Source organism: Barbus barbus (assembly GCF_936440315.1).
Source record: "Barbus barbus genome assembly, chromosome: 21".
NCBI lineage: Eukaryota > Metazoa > Chordata > Actinopteri > Cypriniformes > Cyprinidae > Barbus > Barbus barbus.
The window spans coordinates 2,117,681-2,135,641 of NC_136749.1; the positions used below are offsets into that span (position 1 = coordinate 2,117,681).

Here is a 17,961-nt window from a genome sequence, read left to right on the forward strand (position 1 = left end):
GACATTAGCAGTATCTTCTTAAAGTGACAGGACTAATCTGTGTTCCACATGTGCACATAACCAATCTGTAGGAGCCAAAATTTCTGCCGTTTGGTAGGGGATCAAATACTTATTTGACTTACTAAAATGTAAATCTTTTTTTTTTACGTGTATGCTGCTTTTTCCTGGATTGTTTGTTTGATATTCTGTCTCTATCAGATAGCAAACCTACCATAAAAATTATAAATCCTTTTTTTTTTTTTTTTTTTAAAGTGGGCAAACTTACAAAATCAGCAGGGGATCAAATGCACGCACACACACACACACAAAGGTTTAACAAGACAAATAATAAATAACAAATAATATTCTTGCCGAGGGAACATTTCACATCTTGGTCTAGTTTAACTTGAAGTACTAAAACTAAACCTTAATTAAACAAACAAACAAAGGCTAAATAAATAAATGAATAAGAGCTCTGTAAAAAAAGACACAAAAAAAAAAGACACAAAATTGAAAAATAATCCTGCGTTTTCCTATACACTGTACAAATGAGTACACAATTGCAACTTCATAAAAATGGTTTCTCATGAAATAGAGGTTGAATACTCATAATTTCTATTTTGTATGTTTAACAACACAATTATTTCCAAGTACCCCTGTTTTGGGAATAATATGATTCACCAGCAGCGATCAATAAAGCACACGCAACGTGAATGTTTTTATATCTATTTTGTTTATTAGAGTTGATTGGCACCAGTGTACCATAACTGAGTTTTCATTTTGCTACATGAATTTTCCAACAATCTGTACCATTCTGTGGCCAATCAGAAGCCGGGAGAGAAAACAAAGAGGAGGAAGAGGAAATGCTTTCATCTGTCCTACTGTATTCACAGACTAGCTGAAAGGCTTTGGCACCTTTGGAGAAATCTGGGCATTCTTGATGAGAAGTGCAGAGTCTCCAAAACATATTCAAGTCATTCTTGCGTCTTCATCAGACCACGTCATGCCCGAAATATGAGTTTAAACGCATAGCTTATATCAAGGAATGTACTGCTGCAGTCAGCAGCTGATGCTATTTAACACTTGGAGTCTCTCAGTCACATACGGACAGCTTCGCATACAATACACCGTGAAGCAGATTCACTTCAAACGATTCGGTACGGATGCTGTATACTGGCATCCTTTACATGTGCAGCAAAGCTTAAACCAGTTAAGAACTGCAGTACTAGTTAACATACTCGTAGAGAGCAAAACAAGCTGTGGTTTAGTCGAAACTGTGCTGAACTCTAGTAAAGTGCCATATAAACATGGATTCTAACTCCAAACTATTAAATAGGTCTCAATCACTACAGCCAAGCTTTATACTAATCGGGAAAAATCACAGTCAAGCAAAATGCACTGCTAAACAACTCTCAGTATTGACCGTATCATAATTAGTATATTTAAATAGAGCGGTTATTATGTTAGACTACAGACGCTATTAGTGTTCTGTATGATCAGTCGTTTTAAACATCGTTATGGATTATTTTATTTCTGATTTAGTTACCGCTTTGTAATCTGTAGCCTATTTGAACAGCGATGCCAATTCTTTGCCCAGCTTGTTCACGAGTTTAGAAATACAGAACGCTAATAGTCGCCCAAAACACTGGCGAAAGACGCTTCAGTTCAGTACAACATGCAACCCCCATCCTTATTTCTCACATAGAAAGAAAGAACAATAAATAAAAAATGCTATCAATTTGTGTTGTAAACAAACATAACAACATGTATTTACAAACAGAAAAGGCAAAATATAAATCATGTACATTGGAAAAAGCTGCCATGGACTCCTTCAAACTGAACAGCACTGAGTAAGAGGAGTGACTAGTGTCTCACACAAGCAACAATACAGCTCATCGCATCATCTGGCACATATCTCAAGATCGGGGATAAGAGGAAAACATCTTTCCTTGGGGATAAAGCAGCAGACACGTCTTTCTCTGCCATAGCAAACACACATACTGAAAGATAGGACTTCAAATTGAAATAGTTCACCCAAAAATGAAAATCTGCTAAAAATGTACTTACTCTCAGGCTTGATGGGAACATGTCTGGAGAAATGTGTCTCTGCATCAGTGTCTCAGCAATGGATGCTCTGCAGTGAATGGGTGCCGTCAGAATGAGATGATAAACAAACAGCTGATAAAAACATCACAATAATCCACACCACTCCAGTCCATCAATTAACATCTGGAGAAGACAAAAGCTGAAACTAATCCACCATTAAGAATTTAACTAAATTACGAGTCCATAATCCATAATAACGCTTCCTCCAGTGAAAAGTCCACATGAAAATCCAGCCACATATTTGTTTAGATCGGTTTGGGCTTGATCTCGGTGCAGATTTCTCTCCTGATTCAGACCAGATGACTGATTCACTGGAGAAAGCATCATTATGCTTTATGGACTCATATTTTCAACAGTTAAACAAATCCATCTTTAAGGCATTTCTGAATTATTGTGATGTTTTTATCAGCTGTTTGGACTCTCATTCTGACGGCACCCATTCACTGCAGAGCATCCATTGCTGAGACACTGATGCAGAGACACATTTCTACAAACCTGATGAAGAAACATCTTGAATGAGTACATTTTCAGCAAATTACCATAATCAGTCCTTTAATAACATCTTTTAACATTTCTTTGCTTGTAGTATGAAAGAGTAAGAGAGTGAATCTCACCAAATCTGTCAAGATCACGAGTCAAATTTCAGAGAAATAAGAAATTAGATTTCATTCCACCAAATGCCTGTATGCATCTAGAAGGAAATGTGATTAGTTTTGGAAATAATGCCAAATAATAATAATAAATACATAAAATTCAGCCTAAAGATCTTCTTAGTGTGTGGTATAATCTGGACATGTTTTTGTGAGATTCCCCCAAGAACAGTTTTGCAGCCCCTGTGAGTTTAAACCTAGTTAGTTTAGTTGAAACACTATTGTGAGAACATTCAGAAACAGGGCTGTGGGACTTTTAAGGCTCTTTTCTTAAGGTGAAGGAACTTATTTAAGGATTCACAAATAATGATGTGCATTTCTACAGATGTTCTGATGGGTCAGTGAAGTTCAATGCAGTTGTCATCAACTGTGCACAGGAAATGACATCACCGGTGGGCCGATACCAACATTAGTGTAAAACGTAAATCCTGCTTCATAGATATGCTGAAGTGATACGCTCAGCTCAGTAACGCTCGCCAGTCTCGATATGTGGCGTGAATAGCAATGACCTTCATTTACATCTTCATTTATAACTTGTAAATAAACTCAAATGAGTCAGAGATAAATAGTGTCAGTTCAGAAAAAATAACATTAAAACAGGCAGCAGAATAGACTCAGTAACTCAACAGCGACCGAGCTAACAAAAGCCTTCAGCGTGAACAAAACGTCCCACTCATCTCTGCTATAGCTTCGGTCAGATCAGTCCCTGATGATGATGGTGGTGATGAAGAACACATCAGGCTGTTTGGTCGTCTACCCTGTTTGTGTAAGAACTTCACAGTAAAATGCTGTAAATAAAAGCAATGGCGGTTGAAAGTCACCAAATGTAAAAGCGGAGGGAGTGTGAGGTGAGAATGGAGATTTATGCAGGTTTACGAAGTCCTACAGAATGTCAGCATAATATAGTGAGTGTCTACACAGACTAGTGTGATAGTGAATAACACTATGTAGTGTGCAAGTGCAGAAGTATGGAAATAAATGATGCAGTCCTGACCACTGAAATCCAAACTGAAGATGACGATGTTCTGGTTTCCCAACGACATCCATCTCTCCATAAAACCAGAATAACAGATTGGTCTGACGAGAGCTACCTTAATGAAGGATCATTGGTTTCCCAGAGAATGGAGGGAGCGTATGGATGGATGGATTGAGGAGGAATGGAGGACTTTCAGGGCTGCTCTTCTTTCTTCTTTAGGGAAATGCGTTTCTTCCTGGCTGCAAGCATCTCGTAGAAGGGGTCTACGCTCACAGCAGATCTGAAACAAAACAAGATCATCTCACGTGCCATACTTAAACTTATGTCTACACTTCTAATTCCTCTAATGATCTGCATGATCAAAACTTTGCTGTTAAACCCGTCGCACACAATATACTCCATGTCTTGTTTAGAATTTTTTAGTGTAATTGCTTCAGCTGGTGCTTCTCGCTCTGAAATCAGACTGACTGATTTTTTTCTAGCAAACTTAATAACTCTTATCATATTTATCACACTTACTGGACTCAGCTTTACTTGATTCTCCATCAATAATGTTTTTAGAAAAATCAGCAAGTCTCAAATCTGATCATCAAGATCTTTTGAGGAATGTTTATTTGTTCATCTCTCAATCGTCATTGTCTTGCATTGCAATATATGTTTTTTGATCATTTAAATATCATCTTAAGATATTATTGGAGATATAGCATGACATTTAATCATTTATGTAAGTATCTGCTATGCTTTTATAGCATCAGAATTTCATCTTACTTTTTGTCAATTAAAATATCAGCATCCGCACCAAATTTCAAACTTTTAAAATTCTGTTGGTGAGAGTATGTCACTGGAAGGCTTGTGAGGTCAAAATCTACATTTCAAAAGTGTGTATCCGCTAAACTCATTTTTGTACCCTGAGAAGTACACTAGCATACAGTCATGGCCAAAAACATCGGCACCCTTGGTAAATATGATCAAAGAAGGCTGTGAAAATTAATCTGCATTGTTAAAGCTTTTTGATCTTTTATTTAAAATATTCACAAAAATCTAACCTTTCATTGGTTAATAAGAATTTAAAATAGGGGGGAAATATCATTATGAAATAAATGTTTCTCAAATACATGTTGGACACAATTATTGACACCCTTAGAAATTCTTATGAGTAAAATATCTCTGAAGTATATTCCCATTCATATTCACAATTTTGAGCACTCCAGGGTGATTATGAACATGATATTATCCAGCCATGGCTTCCTGTTTCACAGAAATATAAATAGGAGGGAAAACAAAGCCCAGATTCCCTTAATCATCCATCACAATGACTAAAACCAAAGAATATATTTCTGATGTGCAGCAAAAGATAATTAGTGAAGTGGCTTTAAGAAAAGACCTAGAGCAGTGAAAAGTCCCATTTCCACCATCCGGGCAATAATTAAGAATTTCCAATCAACAGAAAATGTAATGAAACTGCCTGGAAGAGGATGTGTGTCTATATCGTCCTAATGCACGGTGAGAAGGAGAGTTTGAGTGGTTAAAGACTCTTCAAGGACCACAGCTGGAGAATTGCAGAAAATAGTTGAGTCTCGGGGTCAGAAAACCTTAAAAACATAGTCAAACAGCACCTACATCACCACATGTTGTTTGGGAGGGTTTCAAGAACAATTCTCCTAGCTCATCCAAAAACAAACTCCAGCATATTCAGAACTTCAAATGGGACTGGCTTCTATGGTCAGATGAAACTAAAAAATGAGCTTTTTAGCAGCAAACACTCAAGATGGGTTTGGTGAACACAGGGATAAAAAGTACCCCATGTGTACAATGAAATATACTGCTGTATTTCTGATGTTGTGGGCCTATATTTGTGCTGGAGGTCCTGGACATCTTGTTTAGACACATGGCATCATGGATTCTATCAAATACCAACAGATAAAAAAAAAATAAGTGTCTGATTCTGTTAGAAATCTTATAATGGGCCATGTTTGGATCTTCCAACCGTACAATAATCCAAACACAAACCTCAAAAACAACACAAAAATGGGTCACTGAGCACAAAACCAAGCTTCTGCTGGCCATTCCAGTCCTCTGACCTGAACCCTGTAGAAAATGAGTGAGGTGAACTGAAGAGAAGAAGCACCGTCATGGAGCTGGGAATCTGAAGGATCTGGAGTGATTCTGGATGAAGGAATGGTCTCTGATCTCTTGTCAGGTGTTCTCTAACCTCATCAGGCATTATAGGAGAACATTTAGAGCTGTTAAACTGACAAATGGAGGTTTCAGAAAGTATTGAATAAAAGGGTGTCGTTAATTGTGGCCAATGTGTATTAAAGAAAAACATTTATTTCATAATGATATTTCCCCTCATTTTAAATTCTTATTATCCAATGAAAGGTTAGATTTTTATGATTTTTTTAAAATAAACAAATCAAAAGGATTAACAATGCAGATTATTTTCACTTTGATCATATTTACCAAGGGTGCCAATATTTTTGGCCATGACTGTATATACTGCTATTCCTATCAGGAAATGCAAATATACTTCAGTTATGCAAACATTTGTCACAGACTGATAAAAGTTTGTTTCCATGTTTCCATTTGCACCCCTTGTTGTTAACGGTCCTTATCTCTTTCACATGCCGTGTCCTCTGAGACCTTCATGAATCCCTCCCGCGCTGATGATTTACTCACTTGATGCTGTGGATCCATTCGTCCTTCTCCTCTGGGGTGGGAGCTGAAATCCGGTACACCATGTGGTTTCCCTCCACCACTCGACCGTCGGCCTCAGTCTTACACGCTTTAATCAGCTGCCCGCGGTTATTAGGGATGTAGAGCTCAAAACAGTTCTGCACAGAAAACACATCACCATCAACAAGCAGAGCTCACAATCTGTCTCTGATATACGGCCCAGCCCTAATGGTCAATAAAGAAACCTGCAGTTGATCTATGAAAAGTGTCATGGAAATTGTATTTGATTGTGTAGTGAGAATGTCAACAAACTTACAGGCTTTCTGGGATCTTCGACCTCTCGAATGCTCAGGTTCTCCAATGGTATAATGCCTCTGGGCTCCTTATCCTACACACACACACACACACACACACACACACAAAATGTAATTTATTTCTGTGATCTGCAGCTGTATTTTCAGCATCATTACTCCAGTCTTCAGTGTCACATGATCTTCAGAAATCATTCTAATATACTGATTTACTGATCAACAAACATCTCTGATTATTATCAATGCTGAACACAGTTGTGCTGCTTTATATTTTTTGTGGAAACTACGATACATTTTATTTTTCAGGATTGTGGTCAAATAATTTCACACAATTATGCTGAACTGTATAACTGACTGTCCGGAGCCAGTGATTTCCTTGTGCTGGTTTCAAATCTCTTATATTAAAATCCAATAAGTTGATGCCCATTTATTTATTCAGTTTCATGTCAGGGCCCCAATTTTGATATAACAATTACCACGATTCATTATCCTGCTTAATAAAAGGCTAAAATACATTTATTTGTTATATAAAGTCGTTATACAAACAATTTTGTATTTCAGAGAGCTGCATATTAAGATGAAATATGGCGCTATGGTTCTTGACTTACTGTTGTGTACTCAAAGTAATAGAGGCAGTTGTCAGTCAGAATGAACCACCGTCTCTTCCATGTTTTCACACGACCTCCTGAGAAAGAAGATTACATGGATTAGAGGTGCATAACACACAAGAAATGAATCATTTCCTCCGTGTCAGCCTGCTAAACTACACAGATACAGCAAGACACGTCTACACACGTTATATTATTAGTATGGTATAATGCCTTATAAAACCAAACTAAATTTCTTCTAAATTAACGGGACGATTATGCATGATGGGTTATGTTTGTCATGTTGGCCAGTCCAAAACTCTTCACCACGATGCTAATGAGTACTGGTTAGTTGCTGTTGTTTACTGGTAAGAGTCAAAAGAACTCATCTCCAGGTCTCTGTGAGTATTTATGTCAGAGGCAGGTCTGCAGAGGAAAATGGTGCATCTGATCACTAGTGATGGGAAGTTTTTTTAAACTTTGGATCGACTGAATCATTCACCATTTTGTCAGAACAGTGTAAATGTAACAAAAACTCTGCCAAAGCGTGCATTAAAAAATCTTTTATAAACCAACTGCAGATGATATATTACTGAAAATATAATGTACTAAATGCAGTTAACAAGTGAAGTGTCTGTTTAATGCGTTTTAGCTTATTAACTTGTGGTATTTGTAATGTTGTTTTATGGAGAGCTTCATTAGTCAGGCCAATACGAAAACAACAACTTGTCCTTTTTATTATACAAATGTGTCATTAAAATGTCCACAAATTTATGTCTACGGTAAAAATTGCATGGACACTGGTTCATGTGTTAACAGAGATTGTGAAATGTGGAAAATTTCAAAACTGTTACAATTAACAAAGCCTTGAATACTACTTAGTTAACACTTAAAAAGTATCCGCACACTTCTCTTCAACAAGCTACACTGCCCTCCAAACACCCCAACCTTCCTAAACCTTCCAACAAGACAATGACCCCAAGCACAATTCCAAGCTGTGCAAATCTTATTTGGAGAGGAAACAGTCAGCTGGCATCATGTCTGTCATGGAATGACCTCAACCCAATCGAGCTACTATGAGAGGAACTGGACCGTGATGTCCGTAAGAAGTGTCCAACCAGTGTGAATCATCTTTGGGCAATCCTTCAGGAGGCTTGGAGTAATATACAGTATCAAGTCAATGCTTGAATAAACTGACAGCTCGGATGCCCAGATTATGCAGAGCTGTAATAGCTGCTAATGCTGGATATTTTGATGAATCCAAAATGTAAGTTTTTTCTATGTATAAACTGTTTATGTAATAAAACATATGTTTTCGTAGTTTGTGTTGTCCCTTACCAGTGCAAAATTATCACAAATTAAAAAGGATTCATGCCAATATTGTCCAAAACCCTACTTTTCTAGGGTGTTTCCAAACTTTTGGAGGGCAGTGTACATGTTTGAGGAATTAATGTCTGGAGCATAAATGCTATAATAATGATGCTTTCCAAACATCACTAATTAGAGATGCACCGATTGCAACTTTCTTGGCCGATTCACGTTTTACGAGTTTTTTTTTTTTATAAGTGTGACCTGCCGATGCCGATTTTTGCCGATTCCATTTTCTTTCTAAAAACTATAATTGACAGCATATACAAACAAAACATTTTTTTTTACATAAATTATTAAACATTACAATTCCCCCAATCTGGACAAAGTTACAGATGTTCTCTCATTTAAACAACTCTCAAAATAAAGTGCTCTGTGACTAGAAAAGAAGTAGAAATAACAATTAACTGAAAATGAGTTGCTGTATATAACTATAGAGATGTCATTTCCCACGGTTTCTTAAATTGACATTTTTTCACTAACTTTATTAAATGTGTCATCTGTCGCATCAAATTCTTACAGTGTTTCAATTAAATTATTTAGAATAATAAACTGTAGAGCTGTTACCATTGAAATGAAATCAGTATCAACTCCATCTTTCCACTGCAGCAAACACCGCATCTGAAGCGGCATTAGATGTTTCTACACAGACTGTCTGATGAAGCTGAGGTGACATAAATGCACTTACACTGCAAACTTTTGAATGTATAAATAATTTTGTAAGATTAATGTTTTAAATATTTTTTAAACATACAAATAAGAAATGTTGGGGAAAATGCAACGATGGTATTAAATGAAACCAAACCAGTAGGTGGCGCCAAATGACTGTTTGAATGAGCGAGTCATTCGTCCTTCCTTCAAACGGCTGATTCATTCAGAAACGAGGCAAGTGACTACTGTCTTTATGAATGGGTTACTAAATCATTGACTGGCTCGATTCGTTCAAAAACGTGGATTCATTCAGTAACGAAACACCACTGTGTTGCTCGGAGACACACAAGAGTTCTGCTGTGGCTTTGATTGGAATATTTTCATCAGCGAAATTGAGCAAAAACAGTCAATATTGTGTCTAAAATGCAAGTCATTTAATTTTAACTTCTTGTTTATTGATCTACTATTGTATAAAATCACATTGCAATCGTCTTGAAACATTTCGGTCGTGGAACGTTGCGTACCTAAATCATATATTATAAACGTTTTTTTTTTGCTACCGCAGTATGCATTTATAACTTTCTGTGTTGCGCTCATTTGTTTTAATTTCTGCACGAGTCTCTCTCACACACTCGCTCATCTGGCATGACAAAAATACAATATCAGTCATTATTACAGACCGGCTCGGAATCGCAGACTTCGGTCGATCGGTGCATCTAATCTAATCGATCTATCACTAATAACATCATTCAGCACCAATCTGAGACGTGCTGCTCTATGAGATGTTCTAGTGAGGGAGAAGGGGCTGTACGTACCTCCTGAAGGGTGGACAGCACCAGCATCAGCAGAGAAATCACAGGTCAAGCAGAGCAGGAGCCAGAAGAGATGGGAAAAAGGGAACGGGGGACGGATCACAGAAAACAGAAACACAGAGACACGGGGAGAGGGAAGAAGATTTAAAAGCTTTTAGTGCTTGAGAGCTCACAGAGCTCGCCATGCAGAAAGAAAGTAAATCTCTGAAAGTGCCAAACACATTAGAAGTGATGTTTCGCTAGGGTTTTTTTATTTTTATTTTTTTTAGGAAAACAGAGCAAAGCACAGCAATGAAATAACAGAAAATCATGCGACGGCAATGATAGAGACCCTGCCAACCACTTCAGTTCAACAGAAACACTCTCGGAGAACATCAGGACAGACTCACCCAGTTTGAGGAGCCAGCCTTCTCTGTCCGGGTTGAAGAAAGTGTGCGTCAGGTCATTCCCATCATCCTCTGGGATCTTGAAGGGCTCGTTCTTGATGCTGTCATACAAATTCTGAAGCAAACAATAACAGTGATTATAAAAAATAAATAAATGTGAAGCATTATTATATATATAAAAAAAAAACGTTCACACTGACTGTGATTTGGGGCGACACAGAGACCTGAATAAGTCCATTTTAACTGTATTTATGCCCATATTCCATTTTTCTTCTATTTTTTCCCATTGTATTTGTTCTGTATTATATTTTAGTAATTTTTAGTGATCAAAAAGCACATCAAATTCATTGAAATCATGAAACTTATACAACTGAACAACAATTTATTACGTTTAACTTTTTTTTGGTCTTATTTTAAAGGTTTGATTAAACTGCAAAAATTGTAACAAACAAATAAACTGAATTTATAAAACTATGCAATAATTTGATAACATTTTTTACAATAACAGGGCCCTATGCAAGGTTTTATTTTTCAGAAAATTTGTGCTTTAAATGATTTAATACAAATTTATTATGAAATGCATAATGAAGGCATAAAAACCCCTATTTTATTCATATTTGAAAATTAATAAATCAAAGAATGTTTTGGTTTTTGCAAAGAAAGTGCTGCACAGTTTACTATTAAAATTACAAAATTAAAGAAAAATTGTGGGATATTTCCTAAAAATAGTTACTAATTAAATTTGTATTAATATTATTATTATTCTTGCACTTTTTGCAGTCTTTTTGCACTTTAACATTCACAGACAAGTCCATAATATAATTATTCGATTAAACGTATAGACTCACCTTTGATTTATTCATGCAAAAAAATGCCAAATTCTGTAATTCTACAGTAAATTCTATTTTTATGACTGGACTCTTTGATTCCGTCCAAGTTTTCCACATCACAGAAATCATAGGGCACTAGAGAAGTCATTCGTTTTCATTATTTTAACACTGAAAAAAACGTCAGAGTTCAGAAGAGAGATTAACGCTGATTTCTTATGCGGGGGCACACTCACTCTGAGCAGATCCTCTGGTAAATCTCCTCCTTCGTTGATGCCTCTGTTCATGCTGATGAAGCGCTCCACCGTGGGCTTGTCCCTCACATTGGGGTTGTGCAGACTGGTGTTCAACATGATGATGGCAAACGACAGCACGTAACAGGTGTCTGCGAGGAGAACAGAGTTTAAGGACTGAGAGACATGGTGGGTCTACTCTAGGCAAACAATAAAACACTCCTGAACTGTAGTAGTAACAGGTTTGTGGTTGACAAGTTCTGAAATGTTCTCTGAATTACACAAGCAGTCAAATCCAGACACACCTACTCAATTATGACTATCCTGTGCAGTGTGCATTTCTGACTAACAGTGAAGTAACACCGATGGGTATAATGTATGCATGTAAGACCTGTGCTCTGGAAGACTCCAGGATTGCAGTGACAGTATCTCTGTGCAAAAGCCTCCATCATCCTGTCGATCTTCTGAGCCTCGCCGGGCAAGCGGAAGCTCCACAGAAACTGCCTGTAGTAAACATAAACGTACGGACACATCAGGAACACAAGCACTGCATGAATACTATTCAACAACCATTTATATATTTATGAAGAAACATCCAGAAAAGCTGCAAATATAAAAATCTGCTGTCTTACCGAAGTGCTTGTACCAAGTTCAGATCCGTGAATTCGTGAAGATCAACAAAAGCTTGCAATACTTTAATATTGAAGTCATCTCTGAAAGAGAAGGAGAGTCATATTTTAACAACATCTCTGTTTTAATGTTACAGGCAGCAGGGATGGATCACAATGATTGTCTAGCCTACAATTAACTGAGACTAAGTCAAATCAAATTCATTTTTGTATAGCGCTTTTCACATTGTTTCAAAGTAGCTTTACATAAAATCATAATATTAATGTTTATAATATCTAATATCTTCATGCATTATAGATGCATTTAGCAGATTAGAGCTGGGCGATTACGTTTTGCAACGATACAAGCAAGTGACAAGCAAGGCTAGTTTTAAATTATTAAAAATAAATACTGTAATTAGCATGCTGTTCTTTAGCCGTTAGACAGTTCACAGAGGACTGTCTTTAAATTCATCTCAAATGCACTGCCACTTATTTTTTTGAGCATCTGAAATATAGTTTTTATAGTTTTTACCTGCTTAGTATATATGTTATCAAACAAAAATATCAAACAGCTTCCACTGCTTTTTTCACCAATTAAAAACTTATTTTTTTATGACACTATCATAAAAATAATACAAATTCTTGATAATTGTAGCATGTAAGTGTAACAGATAATAATTAACAATACCTTTCACCCAGATAGTCTCCTATTGCAGTTTTATTGAGTCCTTCTCCTTTGTACAGAAACTGGGCAATGTCCTCTGAAGTGTGTCTAAGAAGCTCATTCTCCACTAGGAATACAATGCCCTGTGAAACAGAGGACAACAGAGGAAAAATGAAGAAAAGACTAAAGATTTAACATAAAAAAAACATAAAATATCTTATGTTCCTGTAACATAATAATATGACAAATATTTTAGTAACATTTTTATGAATGTCAGGAAAACCTATAAGTGCTTTTGATTAAATATTAAAAAAATAAATTAATTATTTATTTAACAAGGACACATGACATTGACAGTGAAAATGAAAATATTTACAATGTTGCATAGACTTCTTTTTTCTTCAAAATTCAAAGAATTTTTTTTTTTTACTTTCTAGTCATCAGAAGATCCTGAAAAATGTATCTGTTTTCACAAAAATATTGAGCAGCACAACTGTGTTCAACATTGATAATAATGAGAAATGTTTGTTGATCAGTAAATCAGTATATTATTATGATTTCTGAAGATCACTGAAGACTGGAGTAATGATGCTGAAAATACAGCTGCAGATCACAGAAATACATTACAGTTTAACACATATTCACATAGAAAACATTTTCAATTGAAATAATTTCACAGTTTTGCAGTTTTACTGTATTTTAGAGCAAATAAATGCAGGCTTATTGAGCAGAAGAGACTCCTGTAAAACATTAACCACATTTCTGAACGGTAGTGTATGTATACAGTTGTTCTCATAAATGTACATGCTCCTTGCAGAATATGCTAAATTTGAATAATTTTAACACAATAAGAGAGATCATAAAAATGGCATGTTATTGTTTATTTAATACTGTCCTGAATAAGCTATTTCACATAACAGATATATACTCTACAAGACAAAATAATAACTGAATTTATAAAAATGACACCAATTTACACACCCTTGAATTTCCAGCATTTTCTGCATATTTGAACCCTTTCCAACAATGACTGTGATTTTGAAATCCATCTTTTCACACCGAGGACGACTGAGGGACTCATACACAGCTATTACAAAAGGTGAAAACATTTACAGATGCTCAAGAAGGCAACACAATGCATTAAGAGCCAGAGGGTGTAAACTTTTTGAATTGGATGATCAGGGTAAATTGTACTTATTTTGACTTCTGAGAAACATTTAAGTATTTATGTAGCTTCTTAAGTGAAGTACCGAAAAAAAAAAAATCTTTAAACAAATAAGAAAAATGTACACATCATCATTCTGTTCAAAAGTTTACACCCTCTGGCTCTTAATGCATTGTGTTGCCTTCTTGAGCATCTGTAAATGTTTTCACCTTTTGTAATAGCTGTGTATGAGTCCCTCAGTCGTCCTCGGTGTGAAAAGATTGATTTCAAAATCACAATCATTGTTGGAAAGGGTTCAAATATGCAGAAAATGCTGGAAAACCAAAGAACGTGCAGGAGCTGGGGGACTCATGAACAACTCTCACAAAACAGAAAAACAGCCGTGGATCATCCAGGAAATGACACACAGTCTTAAAGAAACACTCCACTTTTTTGAAAATAGGCTCATTTTACAACTCCCCTAGAGTTAAACAGTTGAGTTTTACCGTTTTTGAATCCATTCAGCCGATGTCCGGGTCTGGCGGTAGCACTGTTAGCTTAGCTTAGCATAGATCATTGAATCGGATTAGACCGTTAGCATCTCGCTCAAAAATGATGAAAGAGTTTAGATATTTTTCCTATTTAAAACTAGACTCTTCTGTAGTTACATCGTGTACTAAGACTGACGGAAAATGAAAAGTTGCGATTTTCTAGGCCGATATGGCAAGGAACTATACTTTCCGGCGTAATAATCAAGGAACTCCATGAGTGCAGCAGGCGCAGTGATATTACCCAGCGCCTCAAAGTAGTCCCCAGCTAGAAACTTTTGAACGGGGTAATTTTTTATGACTTCAGTTATTATTTTGTCTTGTGGAGTATATATATAAATGTTATGTGAAATAGCTTATTCAGGACAGTACTAAATAAAAATAACATGCAATTTTCGTGATCCCTCTTATTTTGTTAAAATTATTAACATATTTGCATAAGGGGTATGTAATCTTATGAGCACAACTGTATCTGAAAATGCAACCCTGTGATATTATTGCTGGTAAGCAATGGACGGCTTACCTTTTTCGGGTCCATGTTGAATTTCTTCCTGCCCATGGCCACATGCCGACTCTTCTGTAATGTTTTACTACAAAAAACAGAGAGGAGGTCAATACTGTTTTCATGTTTAAGGGTTGAAGTACAAGGACTCACTTCGAGTGTCCTACAGCAAGGAGAGTTCATGTCAACGACTGCACTGTACACACAGCTACTGAGAGATAACGTCTGTGTGCTTTTATTTGAATGTTATCTATCAGAGAAGGCAAATTGGAGAACAAACACTGGAGCAACAACCAGAAGCACAAAGCAGTTCCCATCAATACAACAGGCAGATGTGAGACTAACCTGCCCTCTGTGCTGCTCTCCAGCCCCTCCACCTCTATAATGGCTTCTCTCAGCTCCTCTTTCAGTCTCTGGATCTCCAGAATCAGCGCTCCTTTCCTGCGGCGGATGTCCTCCAGCTCGGAGCGCTCCTCTGGGCTCAGGTCCGCTGGGACTGTGGAGAGAGGGAAAGGGGGCAAAATGAGGACGCAGGGTCTTTTCCGTTCCTGTTCACTATACATCCAGGCCTCTTTCACACAAACCCCCTGTTTTCCACGTTAATGGTCTCTTGTTTTCCTGCTGCCCTTGACATTCTGTAATTGCTGGCGTGTCTAATATCATTCACTTTATGATGTGAGATGGAAACGCAAACATGATTCGGGGCTGCACATATGCCCAGGAGCTGTTTACATACTGGAGACGTTTATATTCAGATTATCTGTGGACTAACGGACGACTCTTGGTGTTTGGAGGGTTTCAAGGAAGCAAGCCAGGACAGAACAGAGCCAAACCCACAGCAGCTCTGAAAGCAGCGCCTGCAGGCAGAGACACATACTCTGACGCTCCTCCTCGAAAAACAGATTTACACAATCTTCAGCTCAAACCCTCAAAAACATGACACTATCAGTCAGTGATATGCAGTACAACGGGGTCTAAAGTCTGAGATCGCTTCTACTTTGCATTTTTCTACTTCATACAATTGGTTTCCATTGCACTTTAAAATATCAGAATGGCAATTGTGTTACATTTGGGCAACAGAACCAGAAGTACAACCCACACCAATCCCTTTCATCCACCTTGTTTCAAGAATTATAATTTAAAAAGGTACAAAATAAGCCATATTTTATTCTAAAACAGCAGTTGCAAAAATGTTTAAAGGCAAGAAAACAAATGTGCCAATTCAAATGACTTCAGTTTTGACATTTCATCCGTCATTTGAACCTAATTTTGCACAAATACTGAAAATATATTTGTCTTTCTTTTAATTTAGTTAAATAATATTCAAAATAACCATCCAAAAATATTCTATATTCTATATAATATTCTTCATTCAAAAGCAGCAGTTACAAAAAATTAACACATAGGTTAACTAAATTTGTACACAGATATTTTAAAAATGGTCTTTTTCGGAAAAAAGAAGAATAAAGTTGAATAAATAATAATAATATGACTCTGAGAATGTGTTTTCTCTCTCTCTGAATGATCTTGTTTATCATCTGAGACAGAAGAAGATCTGCACAAAACTCTCAGATCAATTACACGTATTTACATCTGATTAGTCACTCAGAAATAGACATGATGTGCTCATCACAATGTTTCTTTCTTATTTAAACCCCAGGTGTTTAATGTGGACTTTTATACTAGGCCTCCAGCCTATCTTCAGGATCTTCCAGTGAGGCATGAAGTGTGAGGCTGAACATCACAACAAGGCTATATCTGTCTAAGATTTCAAAGAAAAACTGAAGATACTGAAATATCCAAGAATGCCCCCCAAAAGATATGTGATGAACAGCTGAAAAATATGACATAAGGCTCTAAGAAACTATGAAAAACACAATGTTGACATTAATTCATTCAGCTTCTGATAAAACCAAATAAACGCATTAGAGATGTAAACAACTGAAGGAGGCCAAACATGAATGAATCCAGAACGATGCCTGCTGATGAGAGGCTGAATTATGTACAAACAGCTGACATTAGAGTTTAAAGCTTTGAAATAAGCACAATATGACGCCTTCTTCTCCCCAGAGCTCGTGTGAATAAAGAAACAACGCTTGACTTACTGTAGTCCACATCATCCATTTTGGGGGCTTTGCTTTTAGGCATATATGTGTCGGAATCGAATGTCATTCAATAACCGAGAGATAAGGATATATAAAAATATACCCCACAAACGAAAAGGAAATAAATAAATAACTAGGCGGAGGACCGAAAGGACTCAGACAAAGGAGGAGTCGAGAGCGGAAGTTGCGCCTCAGCAGTAAAATCCACGACGCGGAACCGCGGCCATCTTGGTAAGGGCTATTTCTGTTTAGGTCGGGGGAATTTTTTAATATTATGTAATAATGTCATTTATTATACTAGTACTTACTTAGTACGCAATAGTGGGTATAATTTATAGTTTTGCAACACTGTTCCCTTTAACTTTTGTAACTCAGTGGCGATGCTGTTACAACCAACTAACAGTAGGGCTATAAAATGGACATCTCTTTCAATTTGAGCATGAATTTATTTTGCAAATCAAAAAATACCAACCCCCATCAACCCCTTCCCCACGTCCACCACATTTCAAGATATTTGATTCAGCTCAAGGTACACAATAGTTAATATGCTAACACAATATGCTAGTTGGCAGTGTATTTAAGTAGTAATATTAATTATTCCTACAGGCCTATAATTAGAAAAAAAGTATTAAACCAAATGTTTTCATTATATACAACAACTTATGTGTGCTGAAATAGTAGTATGAAACAATGCACACTGTCCTAAAATTATTTGATTATACCTATAATTATAACATTCTGTGGGTGGATTATATTTAGCTAGCTGATTTGTGTGTGTTTGTTTGTATTTGTCCGAAATGACTTAATGCACATGAACCAGAGGAA

General features: G+C 36.6%; 1 protein-coding gene across 2 annotated transcripts; it reads right to left on the bottom strand.

Annotated features, from left to right (window-relative positions):
- Positions 1-718: 718 nt before the first annotated feature.
- Positions 719-17,315, bottom strand: LOC306887461 (cytohesin-2-like). Of its 2 annotated transcripts, XR_013785682.1 has the most exons (13): positions 17,137-17,315; positions 15,377-15,527; positions 15,053-15,119; positions 12,862-12,980; positions 12,195-12,275; positions 11,954-12,066; positions 11,566-11,714; positions 10,506-10,617; positions 7,307-7,383; positions 6,704-6,775; positions 6,391-6,545; positions 2,569-3,991; positions 719-2,085 (listed from the first exon to the last, which is right to left on the bottom strand). XR_013785682.1 is itself a non-coding variant. In XM_079445199.1 (12 exons), the coding sequence occupies exons 1-12, from the start codon at positions 17,201-17,203 to the stop codon at positions 3,904-3,906; spliced, it is 1,251 nt and encodes a 416-aa protein (XP_079301325.1). In that variant the 5' UTR covers positions 17,204-17,293; the 3' UTR covers positions 1,726-3,903. The 2 variants fall into 2 exon arrangements, 1 of the variants encoding a protein (XP_079301325.1); XM_079445199.1 differs by having other exon boundaries at positions 1,726-3,991; positions 17,137-17,293.
- Between the last annotated feature and the right edge of the window lie 646 nt (positions 17,316-17,961).

Bases quoted from the DNA above. Each gene is read 5' to 3' on its own strand.
- LOC306887461 (XM_079445199.1), bottom strand. From the start codon at position 17,203: ATGACATTCGATTCCGACACATATATGCCTAAAAGCAAAGCCCCCAAA. The intron at 15,528-17,136 runs GTAAGTCAAGCG...CTCTCTCCACAG, and splicing joins AATGGATGATGTGGACTACA to TCCCAGCGGACCTGAGCCCA. The intron at 6,546-6,703 runs GTAAGTTTGTTG...TTTTCTGTGCAG, and splicing joins TCGAAGATCCCAGAAAGCCT to AACTGTTTTGAGCTCTACAT.